This window comes from Artibeus jamaicensis, unplaced genomic scaffold (genome assembly GCF_021234435.1).
Source record: "Artibeus jamaicensis isolate MK-2021 breed Jamaican fruit bat unplaced genomic scaffold, CSHL_Jam_final contig_233, whole genome shotgun sequence".
NCBI lineage: Eukaryota > Metazoa > Chordata > Mammalia > Chiroptera > Phyllostomidae > Artibeus > Artibeus jamaicensis.
This window is the reverse complement of record NW_026521486.1, coordinates 5,540,019-5,567,744: the sequence shown is the minus strand read 5'-3', so window position 1 is coordinate 5,567,744 and position 27,726 is coordinate 5,540,019. Positions and strand designations below refer to the sequence as shown.

Genomic DNA, 27,726 nt, shown 5'->3' with positions numbered 1-27,726 from the left:
ATTTTTTAAAGATTTTATTTATTTATCTTTAGAGGGGAAGGGAAGGAGAGAGGGAGAGAAACATCAATGTATGGTTGCCTCTCATGCGTCTCCTGCTGGGAACTGGCCTGCAACCCAGGCATGTGCCCTGACTGGGAATCAAACTGTGAGCCTTTGGTTCGCAGGCCCATGCTCAATCCACTGAGCTACACCAACTGGGGCAGAAAAGGAGGCTTTTTAAAGTGTGATTTTTCCTTCCCTTGTTGAACAGTGGCCAGGACTTCCCTCCCCACTGCTTCTGGGCCAGCAAAATCAGAGTGGTGGGTGGAAGCAGCGGGGGCTGCTTCTGAGTGACTTTCCCCTTTGCTTTCCTGCCAGGACAGATGTTTCTGGACCAGATGAAGCCTGAGGAGCCTTCCAGCTGTAAGATATTAGGATAGAAAACTTCTGCAGAAGTTTTCCAGATCCAGACAATCTGCTGAAGACTTGCCTCACCTGTTCACACAATGTCAGGTGGGGAGCAGGGACCTGGGCTTGGAAATGGAGTGAGAGTCTCTGTGGAATGAAGGGGGTCTTTTACCCAGGAGGCTTTGTTTGTTTTTCACATACTTCTGAGGATCAAGACCATTCAGGTAGGAGGTGGAGGAAGGAGGAAGTCTTGTGACTGGGAGTCTGGGAGAGTTAGAGCTCTCTTCTCGGAGCAGTTTTGGGAGTTTTCCTGAGTCTCTGTCCTCTTTCCTCCTTTCAGCTACAAATCCTCACTCATAGTAGAGGAAGAGGCAAGGAGTAGGAGTTTGGTGGTATTTGTAACGTGCTTTTTTTTCTTTTCCTTCCAGATATTTGCACATTTCTGGGTTTCTACCTCTCCCCCTGCCTCATTTAAATGGTGCAGTCAGTCCCCTTATGCTGGAGGTCTCGAATTTGCCCCAAAAGCTCTGTATTGTTTTCATCTCCTATTCCTGGTTTTCCTTGATTCCAGGAAGCCATACACCTTCTGCCTCCGGCCCCTTCTCAGCCCTGACTCCAAGCATGTGGCCCCAGGAGATCCTGGCCAAGTACACACAGGTACAGCAGTTGCAGCCAGGCACCAGTGGCTGTGCTCCCAAATTGTCCGTGCCCAAGGGAACCTGCTGCTGCAAGCTCCCAGTGGGTGGCAGTGCCACCCTATTCACACAGTCAGAGGCCACCGTCAGAGATAGCATCTTAGCTCCATGTCCTCTGAGAATCTGTCATTAGGTTGGAGTATTATGGCACTATGTGCTCAGTATTATTGGGACACAAACGCATAAAACATGTTCCTTTCATTGATCGGATTTTGTCTGACCTTTGGGGAAAACAAAATGTGGAGAGAATTCGAGAAGCTAGTGGCCCCTGTAGCTGAGTGATGAATACAGAGCCCTTGATCTGGGTCTGGAAGGCTCGCTGGGACTTCAGCAGGCAGCAGCATCGTGGGTGGCGTGTCCAGAGTCTGTGGGCCTAGACTGGAGGCCACATGACAGACTCTTCCTTATCCTGGGTCTAGAAGGAAGAGTCAGCGGAGCAACCAGAGTTCTGCTACGACGAGTTCGGTTTCCGGGTGGACAAGGAAGGTAAGATTGAGTCCGTGTGTAATCGTGCAGGTGTCCTCAGGGAGGACTCCAGCTCCCATGACTCTGTTTATGCAGATGACCCACGCAGCTTAGTTGACCTGCACCCTTCAAACCCAGGCTGTTCAAGGGCCAGCTGGTGGTTGGCAGGCTTTGTGCTCAGGGAGCCGATGGGAGTTATGCAGATTTTTGACTGTGAGGGCAGATGGTCCCCCTAACCCCTGTGTTGTTCAAGGGTCAGCTGGGTGTGGACACCTATGATTTTTTAGATTAATTTTATTAATCTTTATATGATAACAAAAGCAATGTTCCTTGTAGAGAAGTTAAAATATACAGAAAAATGTAAAGGTTAAAACAACTTAATCTGGTGTGGCTCAGTGGATTGAGTGCTGGCCTGTGAACTAAAGGGTCACCGGTTCTGTTGCCAGTCAGGGCACACACCTGGGCTGCCGGCCGGCACCTGCATGTCGATGTTTCACTCCCTTTCCCCTTCCTTTTCCCTCCCTCTAAAAATAAATAAATAACTTCTTTAAGAAAAGATTAAAATACATTAACCTGAAGATAACTGACATTTTAGTGTATCCTTTCTGGTTTTGTGTTTATGTCTATATATACTTATTATATATAAATTTTTTACCTTTAAAGTTTAAAAAAAATTTTATTGCAGTTTACATTCAATATTATATTAGTTTTATGTGTACAGCATAGTGGTTAAACACTGATGTAACTTACAAAGTGATCCCTGCAATAAGGCTAATACCCACCTGGTACCAGACATGATTATCACAATATTATCGACTATATTCTCTATGCTGTACCTTACATTCCTGTGATTATTTTCTAACTACCAGTTTGTACTGCTTGCTTTCTTCTTTTAAATTAATTTTATTGGGTGACATTGGTTAAGAGGGTTGTACAGGTTTCAAGGGTACATTTCTGTGATACATGATGAGTGTATTGTGTTGCTTTTTCACCCCTCAAATCAAATCATCTTCTGTTTCCATATATTTGGCTCCCTTCACCCTTTAGCACTCGTCCCATATACATGTTTTTATATTGCTCATATATAGCAGCTTTATACCGTGAGCATTTTGGTCGCTTGAGATCACTTTAAAAGCATAGTTTTTCAGTGGCTGCATAATATCCCATTATAGTGGCTTTATCATAATATTCCTATAATCATGCTTCTGTCAGTGGGCCTGTAGGTCGTTTTCTACTGTAAACGTACCTGCTGGTTCCTGAGTGGACTACTGGGAAAGCCATTGTCCAGACCCAGGGTGACCTGTCACCAGGACATAACTGTGACCACAAGATTTTAATGGATTAAAACCAGTCATCTTCAGGTCATTCCTGTTTCTGATTCTGACTGCATTTTCCTTGTTCTCTAGTTGGCAGACAGATATTTGGACCTGAGAGGAACTCGGGGAACTTTCTTGTATGATACAGATATTCTGTATCTTGATGGGGAGAATATTCAGACACTTGTTTGATACTCACCAGAATGTACACTTAAAATTTGTGCAATTTACTGTATGTAAATGCACTAAAGGCGAAGCTGAGAAAGCTGAGGCTGAGTGTATGGCGTTAGGATGAGGAAGGACGAGGCCCTCTATGGGGCTGACTCGCAGCAAGGCTGCCAGGTTGTGGGAGCCTTGTCCACATTCCCTCAAGCATTTTGAAGAAGGCTGACTGTTGTCCCCCCTCCACTGTTGTATCCCCAGAGCCTTGGACAGAACCAGAGGTGATCCTGGCCTCGTGGAATTTCCTAGCAATATGTAAACAAATATATCATATGCAGGGGGCAACAAGAGCTATGAAAAATTTCAGAACTAGAGAGGAGGGGAGGTGGATTGTGTATAAGGTGGTGAAGGAGCACCTCCCCAAGGCAGGGACAATGGATCAGACAGGGAGGAAGGAGAGGAAGTGAGTATAGCTGAGGAAGAGGAACAGTAGGTGCAAGGGCTCTGGATGGGAGTGGATTTTGGGAATAGCTGGAGTGGAGGAAGCAAGAGGAAGGTGGGAGATGGGGACAGGGAGAGGACAGGACAGCAGGAGGTGCGCCATGGAGCCTTCTACACATCTGAGTGAGGCGGGCAGGTGGGTGGCACTAGAGAGCTCTCAGGGGTGACATGATTTCACTTGTGTCTTCAAGGGCACTCTGACTGCTTTGTGGAGGTTTGCTTTTAGAGGGGCCGGAGTGGGCCAGGGAGGATGCTCTAAAGGCTGTGGCAGTGATCCAGAGGAAGGGTGATGGCTTGGATGAGGGCAGTAGTCAGAGGGGGTAAAAGGGATGAGATTCTGCCTGTGCTCTGAGGGCCCAGCCAACAGTGTTTGCTAATGGATTGACCCTGGGGCAGAAGTGGAGGAGAAACCGCAGGGGGCTCCGAGGTTTAGGTCTGAGTATCTGGAGAATGGAGACTAGTTTGTGGACCTGGGGGAGATGCTGGAGGGACAGGTTTGGGGGGGAGTGAGGAGTCGGGCTTGCTGGTGCAAGTGCTGCTGGAGCCACGGGAATGGTGGCTCTGGATTGCAGGGGTGGGTCTGGGCCCTGGGCTGAAAGTCCAGAGACATTTTGCTTCCTTCCCTCTCACCACCGTGTCCCCGGGTACTCCCCTGGCAGATGGGGCTGACCCCACGTCCAGCAGGCTGCCAGCTGAGTCTCTGGTGGAGGACCCTCCACAGCGGCTGCGGTGGCAGGCCCATCTGGAGTTCACCCATAACCATGACGTGGGCGATCTCACCTGGGACAAGATTGCCATCTCCCTGCCCCGCTCCGAGAAGCTCCGCTCCCTGGTGCTGGCCGGCATCCCACACAGCATGAGGCCGCAGGTGAGGCTGTGGAAGCCAGACCACAGAGGGCCGCTGAGGGCTCAGGTGTCCCATCAAAGACTGAGTGCTTGTCGGCTCCTCCCCTCAGCTGTGGATGCGGCTCTCTGGAGCCCTGCAGAAGAAGAGGAACTCCGAGCTGTCCTACCGGGAGGTGGTGAGGAACAGCTCCAACGACGAGACCATTGCTGCCAAACAGGTGAGCTGCGGAGCACGGGGGGGGGGGGGGGGGGGGGGTGTTTCCCGGGAGGGGGGCTCCCTCAGGAACTGTGGGTGGTCCTGCAGGCAGGGGGTGGTCTGCCTGCTGTTACAGGAGCCCCCTTGTTAGTCTCTCCTTGGCAGGGGTGGCTGGGGAGAGCACAGCAGCTGCCTGGCAGCCCTGGGAGGCCCTCTCACCCACAGGTGTCCTCCTGGGCTCCCTGTAAGCAGCAGGGAGAATTGCCAACAAGGCCATCTAATCCGTTTAACTGGCTGCATATCTAATCCGTTTAACTGGCTGCATATTAGGATCACCTGGAGATTTTTAATATAGATTTCCAGCCCCCATTCCAGATTCTCATTCCATAGTTCCATTCTGAAGCTCAAGAATCTTGTTTTATTTTTGTAAATTCCCAGGTGAATCTGGTAGAATCAGTTACACGTAAGCTGGGCTCTAATCCTGAAGGGAAGGGGTCAAAGAATCCCCATTCCTGGGAGAGAAGCCCGCCTGGGGTGTACCCCAAACGGGGGTCTCCCAGCCTCTCTCCCAGGTGTCAACAGCATGGCGGGTGTGGACCCACAGGCCTTCAGCTGTGTCTCACAGGGTTTTGTTGTGTGGGGGCCGCTGGCAGATTGAGAAGGACCTGCTCCGCACCATGCCCAGCAACGCCTGCTTTGCCAACGTGAGCAGCATTGGGGTGCCCCGCCTGCGCAGGGTTCTCCGAGCACTGGCCTGGCTCTACCCAGAGATTGGCTACTGCCAGGGCACAGGCATGGTAAGCACAGCCCAGGAAGCAGAAGGGGTGTCTCCAAGGGTGTTCTCCAGGCCCCCAGGGGCAAATAATCTCACCATCTAGGGCAGTAGAGCAGGAAGCAGAGGTAGAGGTGGGAATCCCCAAGGCGGGTCAGGGCTGCCAAATACGGTGGTTCTGAGCCTGAAGAAGGCACGCGGTCTGTACCGTGACCCTCAGAGCGGGCATTGCTTCTAACTTGTGTGGAGACCTGGGTCGAGGCCCCTTGTCCCCCTGCCCTGGCCAGGTGGCCGCCTGCCTCCTGCTGTTCCTGGAGGAGGAGGACGCCTTCTGGATGATGTGCACCATCATCGAGGACCTGCTCCCTGCCTCCTACTTCAGCACCACCCTGCTGGGTGTCCAGACCGACCAGCGGGTCCTGCGCCACCTCATTGTCCAGTACCTGCCTCGCTTGGACAAGCTGCTCCAGGAGCATGACATCGGTAAGGACGGGCTGCCCTTCCTCTTCTCTGGGGTCAAGGATGGACCTGAGTCTTCCTGAAAGAGCCCACTGAGGACACAGCCCCTGGCCATCGGGGGTGGGGATGGAGAAGTGAGCTCCTCTGAAGAGGGCTGACTCATGGACATGCAGTATTTGCTGCTCTTGTTCTTTGATGCCCTGTCTCCTCCCTCCCCCTGGAGCAGGGCGGGCCTCTTGCTGCTTTTTGGGAGACATTTTTCACCTTTCTGCTCACTCATGTGCTTTTGGGGTGCCTCTCCTCTCGTACTGTTTCCTGCCACTGTCTCTGGTTTGTCCGTAGAGCTGTCCCTGATCACGCTGCACTGGTTTCTCACGGCCTTCGCCAGCGTGGTGCACATTAAGCTGCTGCTGCGCCTCTGGGACCTGTTTTTCTACGAGGGCTCCCTGGTGCTCTTCCAGACCACGCTGGGCATGCTACGCCTCAAGGTGCTACTGCAGCCCCGTCCCACCTGGGGCCATGCTGCCCAGCTTCCCAGCTAGACTAGGAGCTCTGTGTCCCAGACCAGCTGTCCTAGTGCCTTCTCTTGGTGATGCAGGGGAATCTGGGCTTCAGCATCATGTGGCCTAAGCACTGGCCCCTCCTGACAGCTACTGCACGGGGGTGGTCTCCTGGGGCCAAGGACTCCATGTGCTCAGCTGATCATTCCAGGAAGTCACACATGCCAAGGGGTGGTGATTGGGCAGTAACTCCCCCCTCCTTCCCCTCACACTGCCCAGGAGGAGGAGCTGATCCAGTCAGAGAACTCGGCCTCCATCTTCAACACGCTGTCAGACATACCCTCCCAGATTGAGGATGCAGAGCTGCTGCTGGGGGAGGCTATGCGGCTGGCGGGCTCCCTCACTGACGTGGCCGTGGAGACCCAGCGCCGCAAGCATATGGCCTATATCATTGCAGACCAGGGCCAGCTCCTGGGGACCAGCACCACCACCCACCTCTCTCAGGTGTGCCTGTGAGGGAGGAGGCTTTGCCTCACCTACAGCATGGGGGTCTTTTGAGGAAGCACAGAGAGCGAGCCCTTCCCTGTCTGCTACCCCCTCCCCAGCTCAGCACCCAAGGCTAGGCTCCGCCCCACAGACCACAGCTGTGGAGTGACAGGCCCAGTTTGGGTGTAGAGCAGACCCAGCTTTGAACTGACAGAACATTTCTGATGAGGTAGCACGCCCAAGGCCCTGGGCTGTCCCATGGAAGGGCTCGGTTCCCTTCCTCCAGTGCTGAGATGCCCTCTGCTTGGCTGGGCACTGGGTGCTGAGCCCACTCGTGCCTGCAGGTGGTCCGTCGTAGAACCCAGAGGAGGAAGTCGGGCATCACCTCCCTGCTTTTTGGTGAGTATCATGCCATAGGCAGGTGGGCCCACCCAGCTCCCTCCTGCCAGCCAAGTCTAAGCTTTTGGAGCCTGGGATAGGGGAAAGCAAAGATGGAGGGCAGGGCGGTGTCCCTTCATCCTCACACGCCGGGATGGACTCAGCCTCCTTGCAGTTGGGAAGAGGGCTGGGCAGGAGCCACGGCTGCCCTAGCTCTCTTGGCCTCTCAGGGGAGGATGACCTGGAGGCACTCAAGGCCAAGAACATCAAGCAGACAGAACTGCTGGCTGACCTCCGAGAAGCCATCCTGCGTGTGGCACGCCATTTCCAGTGCACTGACCCCAAAAACTGTAATGTGGTGAGTTGCAGGCTCCCTGTCCTGAGCCCAGTGTCTTGCTTGACTTGGGGGCTCTCCTTCCCCATCCCCATCCTGAGGCACCTTTTCCTTGGTGGGCCTTCCCACTGCTCTGGCAGGAGCTGACCCCAGACTACAGCATGGAGAGCCACCAGCGGGACCATGAGAACTATGTGGCCTGCTCACGCAGCCACCGGCGCCGGGCCAAAGCCCTGCTGGACTTTGAGAGACATGACGATGATGAGCTGGGCTTCCGCAAGAATGACATCATCACAGTGCGTAAGGCGAGCCTCGGGAGGTGGGTGCTCAGAGGCAGGTGGATCCTGGTTGCTGGGAGCAGGTGCCATTGGTCCTACCATCTTCTGGCCCCAAGGCTGTGGCAGATTATCTACCTTCACCCGGGCCCTCTCCCTGCTAAGAATTTCCATTGGCTTGGCTGAGGATGAAACCAGGTGTGCAAGCCACTGGGCCCAGGCAACCAAGACCTGCCTCCTGTTCTTTTCCTCTGCAGATCATTTCTCAGAAGGATGAGCACTGCTGGGTGGGGGAGCTGAATGGCCTGAGAGGTGAGGCCTTGGTCTGGTCTCCAGGTGGGAGAGGTGGGCTGGGCAGTAAGGCTGGTCACTCTTAGCTACAGCCCTTCTGCCTTCCCACTCCTGGCCAGAAACTGGGCTGAGCCTGTCCTCAGCACCATGGGGGGGAAGCGTGGGTACACTAGGCTCCTCACAGGACCCTGCCTCTCCCACAGGTTGGTTTCCAGCCAAGTTTGTGGAAGTCCTGGATGAACGGAGCAAAGAGGTAAGCAGGGCACAGGGTGGGGCTGCCATGGGAGATGCTGCTCCCTCCACCCTGGAAGGCCTGTGCCCTCCTAGCCAGGGCCTGTGTCCTGACCAAGTTCTGGCATATGGCTGTGGATGTGAGGACAGGGAGAGAGGGTGGGGTGGTGTGAGTCTGGGGCCTCTCAGACCCTATCCCCAACCATCAGTACTCCGTCGCTGGGGATGACACAGTGACAGAGGGGGTCACGGATCTTGTGCGAGGGACCCTCTGCCCAGCCCTGAAGGCTCTGTTTGAACACGGACTGAAGAAGCCATCCCTGCTTGGGGGTGCCTGCCACCCCTGGCTGTTTATTGAGGAGGTGAGTCAGTGGCTAGACCCATGTTCCACAGTGTTCTTCTCCCCAAGCCCCTGGGCTCTGTGGAGCTGGTGGCAGGAGCTTTTGGGGTGGTGATTTGCGCTTAATTGGACCCCGTGACTTCGACCTACCCGGTTGTCCCTAACACTATCCCCCGGCCCTCAGGCAGCAGGCCGAGAAGTAGAGAGAGACTTTGACTCCGTGTATTCTCGCCTGGTGCTGTGTAAGACATACAGGTAACCAGGCCTCAGTCCCTCCCCTGGCAGGGCATCCTGGCATCCTTGGGCAGGGGGGGGGAGAGGGAGCAGCCCACGCCTGCACACCAGGCAGCTTTCGTTCCCCACTTCCCCAGGTTGGATGAAGACGGCAAAGTTCTGACCCCGGAGGAGCTGCTCTACCGGGTAGGTGGGGCCTTGGGTGCAGCCTGGCTCCTGGGCTGGCACCTGGGGGCATCTGAGTGACAGCTATGTCTTCCCAGGCTGTGCAGTCTGTGAACGTGACCCACGATGCCGCACATGCGCAAATGGATGTGAAGCTCCGCTCCCTCATCTGTGTGGGGCTCAAGTAAGTGTCTGCTCCTGCTGCAGGTGTGACAGTCCACAGTTGGACAAGTGGCAGCCCTGTCGGGGAGCAGGGGCCTGTGAGCCGGGCCTTCCAGGACCCCGAGGAGGTGGACAAGTGGCAGGCAGCAAGGGTGACACCCAAAGGCCTTCCTCTAGCACAAGACCAGCTCTTGCTTTGTGGCCAGGGAAGGCACTTGAAGGTTATATCAAACACAGATTTTAGCAAAGTGACCAGAGAAGGGACTTCCTAGATATGAGTCTAGCAAACTAGGGAGGGGAGCCCTGCCTGAGGGCTCTTGGGCATTTGTGAGACTCAGTCCTGTGTGAATGAGATGTTTCTGGATTTGCCACCACCTGGGGTGGGAGGAGGGCTGGTTTGCAAAGGAACAAATGTCCCTGAGACAAGTTCAGGATGTGGCTGTGGCCCCACCAGGCTGGTGAGTATGTACTTCACTCTGGACTGACCAGCAGGGCTCAGGGTCCCTGTGCTTGGCAGGAGGCAGTAACTGTCTCGGATGCAGAGAGGAAAGGGCTGAGAGTAAAGGATGTGGAGGGAGAGGGGCTGTGGCTAGAGGAGCTCCAGAGCCCCACCCATGGTCCTCAGAAGACCCTATGGATGCCCCCCACCCCCAGTGAACAGGTCCTACACCTGTGGTTGGAGGTGCTCTGCTCCAGCCTGCCTACTGTGGAAAAGTGGTACCAGCCTTGGTCCTTCCTGCGCAGCCCCGGCTGGGTCCAGATCAAGTGTGAGCTCCGGTAAGGACCCTGCCCCGGTGCTGGGCTTCCGGAACCCAGTCCAGTGACCCTGGGGGTCTGAGGTTGGAAAGAGCCAACCTGAGCGTGACTGACAGCCTCCCCTTCCTCCCTCCAGTGTCCTCTGCTGCTTTGCCTTCAGCCTCTCCCAGGACTGGGAACTTCCTGCAAAGAGAGAGGTAGGTGGTTGGGGTTGGGGCTTGGCCCAGCAATCTTTCTCCTGAAGGGGCTGCTGCGGTGGGTGTGCTGGCAGATCAGTCCAAAGGTTTCCTGGGTGGCTGAGGCAGGGCCGTATGGTTTCACCTGAGTGCTGGCATTGTCTATAAAGGACAATGGCTCCTGCCACCTTGGGCTTCTTCACTGTTTGCCCCAGCAACCCATGCTGTGTGGCCCCAGACAGTGAGGGGCTGTCCCTGTGTGCAGGAGGAGAAGAAGCCCCTGAAGGAAGGCGTCCAGGACATGCTGGTGAAGCACCACCTTTTCAGCTGGGACATAGATGGGTGATGCTCTTCCTCCAGTGGCCCTGTCATGCCCAGACCCCTCCCAACATATCGGCTACCAGAGCAGCTCCTTCCTCAGCAAGAAAGCAGCACTGCCCTGCTTTGGACAGGGGCTGAGGTAGCCCAGAAAGAGCAAGGGGAGAAGACACTGGAGCTTTGGCCAGGCATCATGGTAAAGAGAGAAGGGGCACTGCCCTGGAGCACAAGGTGGGGGGCCTGGCTCAGTCTGTTCCACGCAGTGTCTTTTTGTAGGCCCTGGGCCCCAACTTTACTACTTGTACTGGTCATAAACCTCGTGAGGAGGTAGAGAGCCACCTGTCAGTTTTCACTCAGGAAAGGAATGGGGATGGCTAAAGGCTCCTTGGCCTCTTTGGTTTGTAAATAAATTGTCTTTTTGAGAAATCACATCTGTCTTTGGTCCAGTAGGGGCCATGGAGCTCTATGTCCAACATGCTGCCCTTTCTGGAATGGTCTAGAATGGAGAGCCTGGCTGGGAAGGTGGGGTTATGGCATGGCCCCTAGATGCTAGAAGGCCTAGGGCCCAGCTGTACCAACTGCCTTGTCCATAGATTGAACGCAGGCTAACAAACTGGGGTTTCTGATTTTATTTTAAAAAGTTCACACAGCTTCCCCACCTCTGTCCCAGCACTGGTTTTGGTGATTCCCTCCCCAGGCCCCTGTGGATGACAGTGACAGGCCAGAAGGGAGGCTCGGCCCCAGCAGAGAAAGAAGCCATAGCCTGAGGGCTACCTCTGGCCCCACTATGTGGCTAATGCCCCTCCTGTCCCAGGGCTGTGGTGGCTGCAGTGAGGCAGCAGGATGGAATGTGGGCAGGGGACCAGGAAGCACCTCTGCCCTCGTGGCACTGATACGGAGCAGGACAGGTGGGGTACAGGCTGTGATGGGGTGTCTACATGTCAAACACACGTGAAGGGTGGAGCTGGGGACCCCAGAAGAGGTGGTCTCCAGGCCATTCCGTATGTGCACAGTAGGATGGGAGGAATTGCATCCTCCTACCCCCCAAAATATATGTATATATGTATGGCGATATATAATATAGAGGTATGTACACCTGTACAGAACACATTTGCTACCAACCACTAAATGGTTACACTACACCAAGACATTAACGTGGCAGCTCCCCTCACCCCGCAACAAACCCCCACCTTCCCAGGAACCTGGGGTTGGCATCACTGGGAATGGGAGGTAGAGGCCCAGCTTGTTTCTTCCCTCACAGGGAAGGGAGGGGATTCATGCCTTGCCCACCTGAGCAAACTGCAGCTGGACAGGTTACCTCCAACCTCACAAAAGGAGGTCAAATAAACACCCCTGGCCTGTCCAGGTCTCTCAAACCCAGGGGTGGACCCAGAGCTGCTGCTTGGCAGCTTCTCTCTTGAGTGAGCCTGAGCCAGGGAGGGAAAAGCAGGGCCTGTGATTGTCAGGACTCACAACTGCGCAGAGAGGCTGAATCAGGCAAGAGAGCGCCGAGCTCCCTTAGAGTTCCCCAGGCTCCCAACTTCCAGCCCCTCAGTCCCCTGGCAAACCTGAAAGCTACAAGCAGGAATCCCAGTGTAGCTGCAAGTCGTGGCCGTCAAGAAAGTCTGTGGAGAAGAGGCTGGGGGCTGTGGTGCTGAGCGGGGCCAGGCTGAGCACAGGGCCACCTGATGACAACTCTAGCCAGTCCATGCTGTCCAGGTGGCCGTCAGCCAGGTCCAGGCCCATGCTGCTGGGCTCAGGGGCAAAGTGCAATTCCGAAGTGTCCATGGGTGAGGGGGGGTGGTCCAGGATGGCAGAGCTGCTCAGCATCTGGCTGTGGAGGTCATCAATGAGGGAGAGGGACTCTGGCCCCTCATGTCCACTGGTCAGCAGGGGCAGCCCTGTGCTGCTCTCCAAGAAGTCCTCCAGGCGCCCAGGGAGGGCAGGTGAAGCCGATGGAGGCAGGGCAGCCTGGGGAAGCTCAGCAGAGGGTGGGGAGTGTGTGGCCAGGGGTGACCCACAGGCTGCTGTCGAGGGAGGCTTCTCTTTCCCTGGCAGGGATGGTGGCTCCTTGAAATCCGCTGAAATTTCTGTCAATCAAGGAAGTACATGGATGTCAGAAACCAGGCCTGAATAGGACCTGAAGTTGGACCCTACTTTATACCACGTACAAAAATTAACTCAAAATGGGCCAAAGATCTAAATTTAGGAGCTAAAACTACCAAACTCTTAGAATAAAACACAGGGAGGAAATATTCATGACATTGGATTTGGTATCAATTTCTTGGTTATGATACCAAAATCACAGGCAATAAAAAAGAAACTGGACTACAGAAAAATTTCAAACTTTTCACTATCAAGAGAGTGAAAAGACAACCCATGGGATTGGAGAAAATATTTGCAAATCATATTATCTGATAAGTGATTCATATCCACAATAAAGAACTATAATTCAAAAGCAAAACCCAAGTGAAAAATGGGCAAAGGACTCATAAGACATTTCTCCAGAAGATACACAAATGACCCATAAGCACCTGGAAAGATGCTCCACATCACTAGTCGTGAGGGAAAAGCAAAGCAAAACCATGATGAGATACCACTTCACCCCCACTGGGATGGTCGAAAAGACGAGTGTTGGTGCTCTGGAGAAACCTGAACCTTGTATACTGCTGGTATGAATGAAAAGGTGTAGCTGCTGCGGAAAAGTCTCGTGGTTCCTTGAAAAGGTAAATATCAAAAACCTTGTGATCCAACAACCCCAACACCACTTCTGGGTGTAGAAGCAAAGAAGTGAAAGCAGGGACTCGGAGCAGCCGCCCGTACGGCCATGTGCACTCCTCAGAGTGGCCAAGAGGTGGGAGCACTCAGGTGGACGAACTGATCGACACAGTGTGGTACCCCACACGACAAAGTATTCTTCAGCCATAAAAAGGAAATTCTGGTACACGCTATTGCGTATAAACCACGAGGGCACTATTGCAAGTAAAGTAAGCCAGAAACAAAGACAAATACTGTATGATTCCATTCATGTGAGGTCCCTACTGTGAATGTACTTAATGCCACTGAACAGTAAGTACATTTAAAATCATTAGAATGGCAAATTTTATGTATATTTTACAATAAAAAAAGTTATGAAGAAACAGGCTTGCTCCCCAACCCTATAGGTCCTGTCCTCCCTCTTCTCTCATCCTCGCTGGATACACTGCTCTCACCAGATGACCAGCTCCCTCCAAGTAGACTTGTCAACCTGCCCAACTGCCACCAGTGAGGACACTGCCAACTCTACCCACTGGATTCAAACACCCTCTTCTGGCATCCTCGCCACCTCTCTCTTCTCTGGCCACTTCTCAGTGGTCTGCTGGGTACAGGCAGCACGCCCCTCCCTTACTCTACCATGTCTTCAACCCTGGGGCTCAAGGCCGATTCCTCCCCACTTCCTGCACGAACTCTCTGTTCCTGTCCAGCCTCACCCCTCCCACTTTCGGTTCCTGTCTGGACACTGGGAACTCCTAAAATTCACACCCAGGCCTCTCCAACTGCCTCCCAGCTCAGCAGCCTCAGTGCTGCTTGCTTGTCAGAAGTTGACCTCAGGTCCCACTGCAGACCCCAGTGTCCAGGGAGTCTCCCTAAGATCAAAGTCAGTGACCACGTTTTGAGCTATTTTTTTTAATTGAAGTAAAATTCACCATTTTAAAGTGTACAATTCATGTCTGTGCTCTCACTTTATTCTATCCACCTCACTTAACCCTCTCTCTACTGACATAAAGCAGTTAAAAGAGAAATTCCACACTCCTGCTTCCTTGCCTGCTGTCGCTTGTGAAATCCCCGTGCTCCAACCTGACGCCAGCCCTGCTCTGCTGCCCTGTGCCCTCCCTCCCTGCACTCGGGTCCCCCTACCCCACACCATCAGGTTGGCCCACTGGCATGCAAACATGCTGCCTTTTTTTGCTCCCCTTTGCAGGAAGCCCTCTGCATAGAGCTCTCCAAACCTGCTGCTTCTCACACCTGCTAGCCCCTATTCAACCTACAACTAACTTGCCCACTGTAGTGCCCTGGCTGAGGTCACCGATAGCCACCAGATCTTGGTCTCTGTCTTCCCTGACTGCCCATCAGCAGCCCTTGGCTTTGGGCCTTCACCCTCAGGAGTGCCCTCCCCACCTCGGCCAGCCTTATCTGCTTGTGACCCCAGCTCTGCTTCATTCTCTGCTCACCCAGCCTCATGGCTCTGACTGCCAATCTAGACACCAACAACTCCCCAGTTACTGCCTTAACCCCAGACCTCACCTGGGCTGTGTGCATGACAACTCCAGTCTTGGGACAAACCCAACTGAGGTTGCACATTATACGGCCCCACACACCCCACTGGAGCTCCCCCCAGTCACACAGCTGCATCCTGGTGACTCAGGCTGACATGCTCGATGCCATCCTTGGCTACATTCTTGTCCTCTTGCCACACTCCTCATCCATATCAAACTGGCTCTCCACAGTAGACCCTGACTTCTGACTCCGTGCTTCTCCAGTTTGCTGCTGCCTCCCAGCACCTGCCCTCTGCCCTCTGGCCTGGATCACTACAGTGGTTGTCTTGCTCCTGCCTTTCCACAATCTTCTGCTCAAAGCTGTTCAGTGCATTCTGGCACCATCCAGAGTCAAAGCACCTCCACTCTGCACCCACGAGGCCTCACAATCTGCCCGTTCCCTGACTTCTGACTACCGTACCTGCTCACAGGTCACCCACCGTGCACCTAAGATCCTTCCCCCCTTTTCATGGCATTTAGTCCTATCTCATGTGATATAATTTATTTTGTCATTTATATCCCATTATTTTGCTCACTGCTATGTCCCAGGGCTGCAGGGACAGTGCCTTCCAGGCAGTGGGTCTGAGTAAAGCAAAGGAGTGTTGAGGCTACACTTCCCCTCCCCCAGGGTCTTGCCACAGCCCTGGAGGTGGGGTGTCTTAGCCCTTGCTGTGTCTGAAGTTCAAGGTCTGTTGCCTATTAAGTGTTCAATAACCAAACAAAGAATAATCGACCCAGTGAGGGCTGGAGACAAGTTATGGAGAGAGGAGGCGGCAGGGGAGGAGGCCACTCAGGGGTCTAGACTTTACCTCCACTCTGAATAAGAATGTCAAACAGGTCATCCATCTGTTGACTTGAGGAACCATTTTCCTGTGGGAGAAAAAAAGGAGAGAAAAGTGAAAATCTACAACAGAAAACCCCCAGCCAGGATCAGGGCATACACCCTTTCCCCTCTGCCCCTGGGCTGGCAGCCAGACCCAGAGAGCCCACTGGCCTAAGCTCAGGCTCCAGCGCCCACACTTACCCCCCTGGACCAGGCCCTGGCACACCTGCCTGGAAAGGCCCGAGGCCTCTCCCAAGGCCTCTGTGACCTTACAAGACTGGTTCCCGCCCACCCTTATCCTCCAGCTGGGCTTGGGGGCACTGTGGGAACCCAGCCCTGTAGCCTAGGCAGCCACCCACCCTGACCAGGCCTCAGCCTACCTTCTTCACCTGCTGTCTGGGCTGCTGGTTCACGGCTTCTTCATAGCCAGGCGGCTCCTTCTTCAGCAGAGAAGTGGGGGTCCCAAAGCCAGGCTGTGGCGGGGTCTCCAGGTCCATCTGGGCTGGTGGGCCAGGGGCTGGAGAACCAGGCTGGGACAAGGGCTGGACATGAGAACAGTGAGAGAAGCAGGAGCTGGGGGAGGGAAGCAGTCCCGGGGCACTGTACACAAGGAGCACAGGCAGGGAGGTGCCCACCTTCTAGGCCGGGCCCACTTGGCCAGCTGCACTGGCTTTCAGAAAGCTTTCACAGAAGGCATTGGGGAAAAGGGATCCGGGCTGAGGGAGGCCCTGACCTCTGACCCTGCAGAGGGTGGGGCTCTGGGCTGGTTCCCCCTCTCCTCCCTTTCTGCCTAAGGCTACTCAGGGCTTCTGTCTCCCAGCCTGAGGTGCCTGGTTCCTGTCATTGTCCCCTCCATCCCAGAATTCTGCAGGGCTGAGGGGCCACACAAGGCCGGAAGACGACTGGGTCAAAAGTTTGGGCTGTGAGGGTAGCAGCGGCAGCAAGGAGCCAGTTGCCAATGACACTGTGGTGTGGGACAGCTGGCTTCTCTGAGGGGAAGGAGAGGAGTGAAACTCACCAGGTTCAACTCAGTGCCCACCCCCCCGCCACCACACCCAGATCCCGGACCACAGAGCTGAGCCTATAGCTGCTCCCTGACCCTCACGGGGGGGGGGGGGGGGGGGCGTCCCACACCCACGAAGCAGAGGCAGAAGTGGGCCTGGCCTTAGGGGGCTGCTCCGGAGCCCTTTGCCGGGGTGCAGAAATGTTCTGATGGCAACAGCTGGAGGAGGTCTGCAGCCACTGACGGCTCCACCCTTATGGCTGCGGGGTCATGAACAGGTACCTTAACGGTCTCAGGTCCTAATACCCTCTTTGGTGACATAGGGAGGACAATCCCTCATTCTGAAGGGTTGAAGGGGAAGTTAAAATGAAACAAGTCTAACTCGCCCAGCCATGGGAGCTCCTGGTACACGGGGCTGTCATTAGAAGCACCTTTACACACTCCTGTATCTCTACCCCTGCCCACAGCCACGTACCTGCTGGGGACTCCCGCTGGCCAGGCCAGGGCTGTCTGCATTCTTATTGGTCACGGTGAGGATGAGGTGGGTCCCTGTGGAGTCAGTGATGATGGTGGGAGGTGCAACCCCCTTGATGAGGCCGGAGTCCTGTGGGCCCAGAAGCAGCTGGGGTGCAGGGGCTGACTCTGCCTCAGGCAGCACAGCTTCCTGCTTCACCACCACCGCAGGGGGCACCAGGGCACAAGGGTCTCTGTGGTGGGTAGTAGGAGCTGCCAGGCTGGGGCTGAAGGGTTGAGCAGGGCCCAGGGGCTGCTGGCTCAGCTGGCAGCTGGAGAAGCTATTCTCTTGCTTCACTGGGACACCAAGAGGGGTCGGGGCTGGGGTAGGGACCGGGGCAGGCTGCTGGGCTCGCTTCTCCTGCTCTAGCTGCAGCCTGAGCCACTCCACCAGCTGCTGCTTCTGCCGGAGCATGCGAGTCAGCTCCTCGATCTGCTTGTCCTTTTCCTGCAGCATCTGGTCTTTGTCACGCCCCTCCAGCTCTGCCCGCACCCCAGGGCTCACGCAGCAGGACCCAGCCCGGGGACCCTCCTCCTTGACAAGGATCTGCAGTGGCGAGGCCTGCAGGGTGAGCTGGGTCAGTGGAGATGTCACCATCTCTCCAAAGGTGTCCCCAGGTGTGGAGTTCTCATCGCCCGTGCTGAGCAGTGAACGCTCTGAGGGAGTAGGAGACACGGGGGGCGTGGAACCCGTGCTGCCAAATTTCACCATTCCGTTGCTGGTCACTGTGGCCACCACCACCTCTGCTGGGGCTAGGCCTGCTGCCACCAGGGCAGGCCCTGTGCTTAGTCGGGCCGCTGGGAAGGCTACCACGACCTCGCCAGCCTTAGGCAGGATGGAGGTGGCAGCAGGGACCTTGGGGGCTCCTGGGGCAGGGCTGACTTGTTCTTGGTAGGCACGCAGGCGCTCAATCAGGTCTGTCTTGGTGCCTGAGACGGGCAGTGACCGCAACTTCAGCTCCTGCTTCAGCTCTGCCACCTGCAAGAGGGTGGAGTCAGGGCAGCAGGGGATGCAGGGAACTGGGTCCAGGCAAGAGGACAGTCAGAGGACAGGCTCTCATGTCTCTCAGGCTTCGTCTATTCAGGCTCACTGGCCACTTCGCCACATCAGTCCCTCGGCCCTCCCACAGCCCCGAAGGGCGAGACACATGCCCCAGGCCCGGCCTGCTCCCTTTCCCTGTCCTCACCGCAGCAGCAGCCTAGTCAGAATGTTCTCTACCCCCGTAGAGACCTGAGGACATGCCCTCAGATGTCCCCTGCCCTAGCATGATGCCTGGTGCTCAATGAACACTTAATGGACCGACTGGATTTTACAGATACAAACATTAAGCTCACAGAAGGAAAATAACTTTTTCAAGACCAGAGCTAATGAGCGGCAGAGTTAGGAGCCATATCCAGGTCTGATGGACTCTGAAGCCCCCGTGAGACCTCGGTGTGTTGTTGCGATCAGGGCATGATGCAGGGCAGGCCGGGAGGGTTCGTTCAGAGGACAAACTCTCAAGGGAAAACATAACCCTTTGTGTCTTCTGATCCGGGAGGAAGACACAGGCCAGGCCCCAACACGACCCACCCCTCCAAGGCCCTGGCATACGAGCATGCGCTGCCCCCCTCCCAGGCAGGTTCAGCACTTGCCCATCAGGTAGGGGTGTGCAGGGTGGAGGCTGGGGCTGACTGGCAGGGTGGGAAAGGCGGGTGTGGGAAGCCGACAGCCCCAGGTCTGAGTCCTGGCTCTGCCCCTTACCGGACCTCCCGAGACACCCCTGCTAGCTCATCTGTAACTGGGGGGACTTACCCTGTCTCCCACACTGCCCTGTAGAGGCCGAGGAAGAGAAAAGGTATACAAGGGCTGGGTAAGCCCCCAGGCTCTGGACAGATGCTGGCTGATGTCAGCAATGACCAGGGCCAGGCAGGCCTTGGAACAGGTGCCAGGTGCCTCTGCTGTAGACTAGAATCTGGAGCTCTGCTCCACCTTCCATGACCATGGATGCTGAGGGGGCTGCTTTCCCTAACTTTCGGGTGACCACCTACCTTCATGTCATCCAGATTGGCAGGCAGGGACCCCGGTTTGCCAGTTAGTGAGGTGCTGTTCTGACGTGCAAGCCCACTGGGCCCGGAGGCACCTGAGCTGGAGCCGGTACTGGTAGTGGAAAGGCTGCGCACTGGGGGGGGCCCACTGCTTCCCACAGCCTCACTTGCCGGCCTGAGGAAAGAAAGACAGGAGTGAGCACCCGCAAGTCTCCTCCTCCCTCTTCCCCAGGGCCAAGCAGAGGTGGCCCGGGATGAGGGGTCTGCCCACAGGCCCCGCCTGGGGACTATTCCTGCAAGGTCCAGACAAAGGATCCTTGAAGACTGGGGTTCACCCACCCCAGAGCTGGCCGATATCTGCCTGTCTTGGGGCACCTATGGCAGGAATGGGGGGAGGGGGGATTGTGGCGGGCTCTTACTTTGGTGGGGCTGGCAGGATGGTTTGGTAGTTATAGTGCTGCTGCTGCTGCTGGTTGAGGATCTGCAGCTGCAGGAAGAGCTGCTGCTGCTGCAGGATCTTGGCGTAGGAGGAGTCCATGGGGGGCGCCCCCTTGTCCTGCTTTTGGTCCGGGGGGATGTACTGGTGATACTTGAGCTTCTTCACCTTTGGCTTCAGTTCCTTGGCTTTCTTGCTACGCTGCAACTTCTCACTGGCAGACTTGGGTTGGCTTTGCTGAGGGCACAGGAGATGAAGGGGCCGTCAGGGGGCAGTCCTAGGCCTCTCCGAGGGAGGCCCCCAAGTGGGAGGCTGGTGGCCACCCTAATGCAATGGAGTGGCTTCTGAGGAGACACCGTCACCCACCTGCCTAGTCCCCCTCTCCTCCTACTGGACCGTACCCCTCCAAAAGCAGAGGCCTCATCTGTGGCCAGTAGTGTCCCAAGGAGGACACTGAACACTTGGCAAAGGCGCAATGAGGGGGAAGCCTCCAGGTTAAGGGAAAACCAATCAAAAGCACATGTCACTGTCATACCAAGCAGAGTGAACATGACACTGAGGTTAAAAGAGCTGGTTTCTGGAGCTTATGCCACCCACACCAGGTTCGTTACAGAGACCACGTCACACAGACCTGCAGGAATCCTGCCTGGACTGGGACTGGCAAGTCCACTTGAAAATGAGGTAACAGGCCCAGAGGCCACACAGTGACCTTGATCTTGCCACGTGAGGGGACCTGGAACCCAAACCCAGGACTCTAAAACCTCTGTTCCTTCACCAAAGGGGCCTCGAAGACCCCCAACTGGCACACCGAGGACCTGACTGACCCTGAAGGGTAGCGGGACGTGCCCAGGAGGCTTGTGGCTGTCAGGAAGGGTAGAGCTGGATGAGGGCAAGCGTCAGCGGGGACATGCCAGGCCAGGACTGTGGACAGCCTAGAGGTTTTTGAGCCGAGAGCACCAGACGGAAGGGTGGGGACTTGGTATAAAATCAGCTGGGGTCATGACTCAGTGGCGATGGGGACTGAAGCAAAGGTTTGGGTAGACGGACTAGAGGAAGAGTGGACGACGGGAGTAAGTGGTGGGTGAGCAATTCAAGGGTTTACAACTTTGAGCTCTGGCAGCAATGACAATGGCGGTTACTTTGTGGGAGTCAGGAAGAGATTCTGGTTTTGCCAGAGAGCATGGAAAGAGCAAGAAGACAACGAAGCTGGCAGAGCACCTGCGTGCACGGAGACGGGCAGTGGAGGGGACCCAGAGTAAGGCTGCGGAGAGAGCAATGGGGCCAGTAGGTGCGGAGGACAGAGGCTGAGGGCCGGGCCTGGGAGAACCCCACAGAGAGGGAGGAGCAGAAGGAGCCAAGGGAAGAGCAGCCACAGAAAAAGGCCCGGGAAAGCAGGCAGGGACCCTTGAGGAGGGTTCACCGGTGAGGCTGGGGGGCCAGCCCACAGAGGTTGAGGCCGGACCCAGAGAAGAGGAAGTGAAGACGAACACGCAAACATACACTTTCAAATGTGTGGTGGTCAAAGGCAGGCATGGGTCATATGACGAGGAGCAAGTGTGAGGGAGGAATTTTAGGGGAAACACTAACATCTGTAGCCAGTCAGGAATAGACCACAGGGCAAGAGAAGTACCCACTGATGAGGGAGCAGCCCGGAGCCGGAAGAACACTCTGGAGCACTGGGGGCCAGGCCGGGGGTGCTGGTGCTTCCTCTGGGACTCGGGAAGCCTCAAAGCAGGCAGGCGGGCTGAGCGGTGGGGCCCTTGCAGGGAGGGGTGGGGGTATCAGGGAGCCCCACAGACAAACACAGCACCCAGAGGTGCAGCATCAGCTCAGCTAACGTGAGAGAACAGGAACCTGGCCAGCTTTCAGGCTGTGAGTGACAGGAGCAGAGGACCACGAACAACCAGACTCCCAACCAGAGCAGGGAGTGTTGGGGGGACTAGAGAACAAGACCAGACAGGGGAGCAGGGCGGGAAGGGCGGGAACCTGCCCAGCAGGAGCACAAACTAGTTTCAGAGGCTGGGGCTCTACAGGGCAGGGAGGACCGGACAGCACTCCTGGTGCCCATGGGGTTGACGGCAAACCCAACAGCCCCTTCGGGAATTTCAGGTCGGGCCATAAAGGAGAATGAGAACAGACCCCTGTCACCGCCAGCTGAGTGACGTTGGGCCCCTCACTTTACTTTTCAGCTGTGCTCGGTGAATGGGGGCAGTCACTGCGACAGCCAGGATCTCTAGAGGCACCTGAACACTACCTCGGTGACCTTTGCTAAGCCCTGACCAGGGAGCAAAGATATGCACCCCACCCCCTGCAGTTGTCCCCACACGGGGACGAAGTCACAGCCGGGCTGAGGGGCACAGGGAGGGAAGAACAGTCAATGGAAGAACAGTACCTTAATGAGCGTGGGGGTGGGCTTGGCAGTGGGGACCGTGGTTCCGTTGGTGAGGCTGGGGGGCAGAGGAGGCTGCTCCGCCAGGAAAAGCGTTTCTCCAGAATCTGGGCCCACTGGGAGTTGAGACACAACCTGGGAGAGAAGGGGAAGTGAGGGGGGCACAGCCATCTCCAGGTGGCAGTGCATCCAGTCCTGCGCTGCCTGGAGGTGGGTGACAGTCACTTCCTTAGGTGCCATCGCTGTTGGGGCAAAGGGAACTAGAAGAGGGAGAGACAGAGGGTGGTCGGGGTGGGCCAAGGAGGCTTATGAACCACAGGGGGCCCAGGGTCCTCCCTGGGACCACGGGCTGGCTGGAATGGCCACCTGCTGCTGACATGTCCCTTCCCTGGAGCAGCCAGCTCTTGAGCTACCAGGGCAACACCCCCTCCTACCCCATCTCACCTAGTCCAAGCAAGGGGCCCCAAACTGGGCAGCCCCAACAAGTCTGGGGCCCATAGGAGTAGGCCAGCTCACCTGAGTGGGGGGTACAGAGGTGGCACTGGGCAGTGGCTCGCTGACTCGGGCTTCCAGGGGTGATGGCACTGAGCCCTGGGACTCATGGCTGGCAGGCTGCTCGGGAGATAGGGCATCACTGCTGTCCTCATCGAACGAAGAGCTGTCTGCTACCTTCGGGTAATTCACCTGGCCCACTGAAAGTCAAAGCCAGCATAAGAGTCCACCTCAGGCCCCAGGGAAGGGGAAGAGGGGCCCTGCTCACCAACTGGAGGCTGTCCCAGCCAGCCCAGCCCCCTCGGCTCCCCGGCCCCAGCCCAGCAGCAGACAGGAGAAGGGAGACCAGCAGCCAACCTGCGTGGTGGGTCCAAAAGAGCTCTAGGAAAAGTGCATCACCACGACTTCAAAACTAAGGCTGGAAAGAGTCCCACTAGCCCATTACAGTGCTCCCCTGGGCAAGGCAAGACCTGACCTTTCACCTCTTGCTTTTAACTCTACACTGCAGTCAGTCTTGAAAGTTTTCCACTCCCTCCCTCCAACCTGCTACCTCCTCTGCTTCAGTTTCCCTGCTGTTAAAAGTACTTTATTTCCATCCTGTGGCTGCACACAAAACTCTCCTCTTCCCCACAGGCTTGTGGACCCTGCAGTGAGGGCTCAGAGTCAGTAGGAGGGACCTGTGGGGCACAGGTAACAGCCTCAGAACAGCGGCTCCCCCGCCGGCTGCCTAAACAACAACCAGGAGCGGTCCGGGTAGCCTCTTGGAAAAGGAACACTTGCCTGTCCAGGTGAGAAGACAGGACCATTAGAAAGATGGTGACCTACCCTTAGTGACTCCCAGAGACCCAAGACCACCAGAAGAAAACCCATCCTTCAAGGCTAAAACCACCTGCCCTGCTCCACCCTGGGCTGGGAGGGACATGGCGCAGGTGCCTCTGGGGCTGGCTGGGGCCAGGCTGGGAAGGAGGAGCAGGAGGAACAGGGTCCTAGTTGGGAAATCCCAGGATCCAGAGAAAAGGCAAGATGGTAACAGGGACAAGTAGAGCAATTCCAAAGACCCACGTCACAACCTCCACCTCAGCACTGTCGGGGGAAGCAGTTCTGCACCAGGCCGCTGCCCGCCCAGAGGAACCAAGGCAGTGACCACGGCACAGAGGTCAGCTGTCAGCCACACCTGCAAATCTGCTATGGTGGCAAAACCACAGAAAAGAAGCAAGAATAAGCCGGCAACTCTCCCAGCAGACTCTTTCCCTCCAGGGCCATGACCTGAGGCTCTCTCCTCTCCTGGGGCCTGGGAAGGAAGCCCATGAGTCTGTCCCTCCACCAGCCCACTGTGGTGATGGAGCCAGGTGTGCCCATGGCCAGGCTGGCTCACAGCCCTCGCATCTGTCCCGGCAGGGGCACACGCGCAGTGCACGCGGGGAATGGAAGTTGCTGGCTGGAGAAGCCAGAACTGACCTCAGCCCAAACGCTGGCCTGTAAACTGGGGGCTGTTGTGCAGTGTGGTGCGGACCTGGGTAGGAAAACACTGAGATGAGATGGGATGGAAGCCAGGGCAAAGCCATGAGTTACAAGGGCTGGCAGGAGCCCAGGGAACACCTGCCCCCGGCCAGCATGGTGGCTGCCTCCTGCCCTGTCATACCACCGTCTGCAGTGCACAGTGTCCTCTGACCCAGGGCTCAGGGCACAACTCGCCATGCTTTGGGGCCCACTCCTGTGGCTCCCCTCCGGTGCCATGCCCAAAGTCTAACTCTTGTGGTGGGAGCAGTCGAGCCTCCTCTCCCTGAACCCATAGCTACCTCCAAGGGCAGGGACACACAGCCTTGTCTGTTCAGGTTTGGGGCCCACTGTTGCAAAGCAGACATGTCTGTACCAGCACTCACCGAATTTAAGGGAAACGTGTCTGACCACCTGACCGTGGCACAGGAAGCCCTGCCCGTCCCGGATTCTGCCTCTCCTTTGGGCTCCGCATCCTCCTCTGCCTCGCTCCCATGCATGCACTTTACTTCCTGCTCACCCTGCAGCCCCAGTCTTGGCTGTCGCCTCCTCTGACACTGCACCCCACTGTCAGGGCAGGGGTGGGGGGCCCTTTCTGTGTGTGCCGCCCAGCACGGCTCTTGCTTCTGCCTATTTTAGCTGCCTGTGTCTGCTTCTAGATGTAAGCTCTGGAAGGACAAGGGGCTCGGTCTGCCTGGTGGGGCTGTGGTCCTAGCACCAAGCACACTGTTTGAATCAATCAATATTTCAAAAGTAAAACATCTGTGGAAAGTGCCAGGTGCCAAAAAGAGATTTCATTAATAAAAACAAGCAGTATGGTACAGATTTCTAATTTGTGACACCTCTGCATGTTCACATACATAGATCGTGACATCCCTCAGCCCTGTGGGAGAAGAATAAGCCCAGAGTTGAAGGTAGACAGAGGCCTCTTTGTCATTTACTTAGCCATTTTGGCACGGCACTATCCCAAGCTAAGACAACCTGTATAACAGGCTCTCACACTCTGCACCTCAGTTCCCCAAGTCAGAGCAGGAAGTCAAAGGGCAAGAAACGCAGAGGGCCTTCCCCCTGCATCTGGCCTGCAGGCCCACACAGGGTGTCTGGGGCCTCCTCACCAATGATGGCTTCTTTCAAGCTGGACTCCACAGGCAGGATGTTCTTCTCCACCAACTCCATGGGGCCAGGTCTCTGTGCAATCTTCTCGTTGAGGTCGTCGGCCAGTCTGGCTCTCTTTAGCTTTAGCTGCTTGGCCTGAAGGGAAGGCTCGGCCGAGGTCTCTGCCCGTGGGAGAGAATGGAGTGCAGGATGTAGGAATGGATCTGGTTTTGCCCTGTGAACCCCAGAGCACCTCTCCTTTCCTCTGAGGAAGGAGCAGAGGCTATCAGAATGCAAAGCATATCCCAGGCAGTAAAGTAAAGGGTGGCCCACTTAAAGTTTCACAAGGACAGAAGAAGAGGCCCCCACTGTGAGCAGTCAGTGTGTGGTCACACATGACAGTTCAGTGGTCTCTACTCTCCCTCAAGCTCTGTGTTACGGGAGCAATTCACCCTCCTGCTTTGGGCCTCGGCGTCTTCATCTGCAAAACGTGGGGGTTCAGACTAGGAAGGTTCTCTTCCAACCCCAAAGGTGGTTTAAAACTACAGCAAAAAATGGGCAGATTCACACTGCTTTCAGTAGCCAAAATCCTTCCTTCACTAGAATGTAGAAAGAAGCAGGAGCTGGAGCCAGGCCGAGTATGTCTAGGATGATCTTATTTGTACATCACAGGTGCTCAAGTAAATGCTGATTGAATGGATGAATGAATCAATGAATGAATGAATGAATGGAAAAGAGAAAGCAAATGCATTTTAAAAACAGGTTTTAGAGGAAAGAACTTTGTGTCAAGAGAGGAGATCCAGAGCCACCACATGGCCACAGGAGAAAGGGGTAAGCCGACCCAACAGAATGCGACTGTGACTCTCTGGGAACTCCCACAGCCCAGTGACGGCGGCCGCGGCACTGCCGTTTCACCGAGCCGAGGCTCCGGCTCACCCACCGCCTACAGAAATGGGAGTGATAGGAAAGGGAAGAAGAGATGTGGGTGGTGAAGCAGGGAACAGGCAGTGACCACAAGGGTTTAGAAGCATTTGCATTATAACGCACCTTCCAAAATGTGCATCCTGACCAGCTCCGATCTCTCTGGCCGGGAACGAATCTTGCGTTTCAGATAGTCCTCTGTCTACAGAAAAAACACACCAAGAAGCTATCAAACCCAGGTCGTAAGCTTATGGCATGGAAAGACCAAGAAGGACTGTAGCTGTTGGTCACCTCTGCAGCCCCCATGACCTCAGCCCAGGGATGGCAGGGTCTGAGGCCTGGGGAGGCCCCATCCACTTCCAGCTGCACCTGCCAAGGGCACCAGCCATCTGTCGAAACCTTTGTTATTCTGAGGTCAAACTACTGATATATATTTTTTAAGTCTATTACTTTTACTGTCATAAAAGTAATATATGTTCATCAAATAAAATGGAAAATTAAAAAGTAAAAATAAAATATTTTAATCATCCACTGCTAATATTTTGGGATATTTGCTTATAATCATTCTTCCACAAAGGCGACAACTTGATTTTGTACAGTTGTAATCATACTGAATATAGTTTTTTATATCTATTTTCCAAAATTTTTTTATGATCTCATAAACAGTTTCCATTCATTTTGAATGACTACCAAGAAGAACACTAATTTTGATACATGGTGTCATAGCTCCAGTTCCTCAAAGTCCAAGGTCCACATTTCCTCATTTCTGAGGCTCCAAGCAAACTAAACGGTTTTGTCACCAGTCCCAGAACCGCCCCCACTGCCTGGCGCTCCTGTTAGAGTATGTTCACGTGGCCCCAGATCCATCTGACACCAGAACCTGGGCTCTTAACCTCTGCGCCAGAAAAACTTCAAACCATATTTCAAGGCCATCCGTGGTTCAAGACCAGCAGAGGAAAAGACAGGATGAGGTAAAGCAGGGTAGGGCAGAAATAAAAAATAAAGCATTAGGCTACACTGCATGCAGCAAAGGAAAAGGCCTTGCTCTGTCCTGCTGGCCCCCGTCAGCTGCATGGGCTCTGACTGGACAGCCAGTGCCAGCCCTGGGGTAGTGCAGAGCCCTCCAGGAGGTGGTTTAAAGTGGGGGTAGGTTTTGCCCACCCCATGGGCAGAGGGCAGAAAAAGTGGTCTGGCTGCTGTAGAAGATGCTAAAACAGGTGTTAGATGCTACAGATCTCCACAGCCCTCAGAGGATGGCATGTTCGCTAAACTACCTGAAGTTCTGGGCAGTGCCCAGAGCCAAGACAGAGTACAGTACTGATTAAAAAAAACCTGGAGTCCACAGACCAAAGAGTGAGTCCCAGCTTTGCTACTTGCTGGCTGGACAAATTACTTAAAACTTTCTGAGCTAAAGCTATAAAATAAAGATAGTAATACCTAATTCATAAGAGCTAGTATGAGCATAAACAAGAAAATGATATATTTTCACATATAAAAATGCCCAATAGCCCTGGCTGGTTTGGCTCAGTGGACTGAGCACCAGCCTGCAATCCAAAGGGTCGCTGGTTCGATTCCCAGTCAGGGCACATGCCTGGGTTGCAGGCCAGGTCCCCAGTAAGAGGCACATGAGAGGTAACCACACATTGATGTTTCTCTCCCTCTCTTCTCCCACCCTTCCCCTCTATATAAAAGTAAGCAAAATATTTTTAAATGCCCAATAAATAGTAGTTGCTTTAACTGGCTCACAGTTACTCCTTGCCTGCTGGAGAAGCAGCCAGGAAATGGGCTGGGG

At 55.2% G+C, this 27,726-nt stretch overlaps 2 protein-coding genes across 13 annotated transcripts in view; one reads left to right on the top strand and one right to left on the bottom strand.

Moving 5' to 3' along the window:
* The window catches only part of SGSM3 (small G protein signaling modulator 3), a 39,562-nt gene extending 28,688 nt beyond the window's left edge, over window positions 1-10,874 (top strand). The window contains exons 2-22 of one of the 6 annotated variants that reach the window (XM_037160657.2): window positions 358-492; window positions 959-1,044; window positions 1,502-1,568; window positions 4,186-4,394; window positions 4,483-4,590; window positions 5,222-5,365; window positions 5,628-5,823; window positions 6,142-6,287; window positions 6,579-6,803; window positions 7,130-7,184; window positions 7,394-7,521; window positions 7,638-7,793; window positions 8,030-8,084; window positions 8,267-8,316; window positions 8,504-8,656; window positions 8,819-8,889; window positions 9,006-9,054; window positions 9,132-9,217; window positions 9,850-9,972; window positions 10,088-10,148; window positions 10,393-10,874. In XM_037160657.2, coding sequence (XP_037016552.1) covers window positions 486-492; window positions 959-1,044; window positions 1,502-1,568; window positions 4,186-4,394; window positions 4,483-4,590; window positions 5,222-5,365; window positions 5,628-5,823; window positions 6,142-6,287; window positions 6,579-6,803; window positions 7,130-7,184; window positions 7,394-7,521; window positions 7,638-7,793; window positions 8,030-8,084; window positions 8,267-8,316; window positions 8,504-8,656; window positions 8,819-8,889; window positions 9,006-9,054; window positions 9,132-9,217; window positions 9,850-9,972; window positions 10,088-10,148; window positions 10,393-10,473 — 2,256 coding nt within the window. In that variant the 5' untranslated portion in view covers window positions 358-485 and the 3' untranslated portion in view covers window positions 10,474-10,874. Of the gene's footprint in view, window positions 1-357; window positions 493-958; window positions 1,045-1,501; window positions 1,572-4,173; window positions 4,395-4,482; window positions 4,591-5,172; window positions 5,366-5,627; window positions 5,824-6,141; window positions 6,288-6,578; window positions 6,804-7,129; window positions 7,185-7,393; window positions 7,522-7,637; window positions 7,794-8,029; window positions 8,085-8,266; window positions 8,317-8,503; window positions 8,657-8,818; window positions 8,890-9,005; window positions 9,055-9,131; window positions 9,218-9,849; window positions 9,973-10,087; window positions 10,149-10,365 lie in introns of those variants that run through there. The other 5 variants (XM_037160655.2, XM_053662017.1, XM_053662016.1 and 2 more) reach the window with 5 other exon arrangements.
* MRTFA (myocardin related transcription factor A) overlaps window positions 7,393-27,726 on the bottom strand; it is a 145,079-nt gene continuing 124,745 nt past the window's right edge. For 5 of the 7 annotated variants that reach the window (XM_037160648.2, XM_037160652.2, XM_053662015.1 and 2 more), the window contains 10 exons: window positions 26,061-26,136; window positions 25,034-25,195; window positions 22,446-22,621; window positions 21,933-22,064; window positions 19,524-19,777; window positions 19,108-19,279; window positions 17,042-18,058; window positions 15,944-16,105; window positions 15,550-15,610; window positions 7,393-12,535 (listed from right to left, as the gene is read on the bottom strand). In XM_037160648.2, the coding sequence (XP_037016543.2) occupies window positions 12,021-12,535; window positions 15,550-15,610; window positions 15,944-16,105; window positions 17,042-18,058; window positions 19,108-19,279; window positions 19,524-19,777; window positions 21,933-22,064; window positions 22,446-22,621; window positions 25,034-25,195; window positions 26,061-26,136 (2,727 nt within the window). In that variant the 3' untranslated portion in view covers window positions 7,393-12,020. The remainder of the gene's footprint in view (window positions 12,536-15,549; window positions 15,611-15,943; window positions 16,106-17,041; window positions 18,059-19,107; window positions 19,280-19,523; window positions 19,778-21,932; window positions 22,065-22,445; window positions 22,622-25,033; window positions 25,196-26,060; window positions 26,137-27,726) is intronic. The other 2 variants (XM_053662012.1, XM_053662013.1) reach the window with 2 other exon arrangements.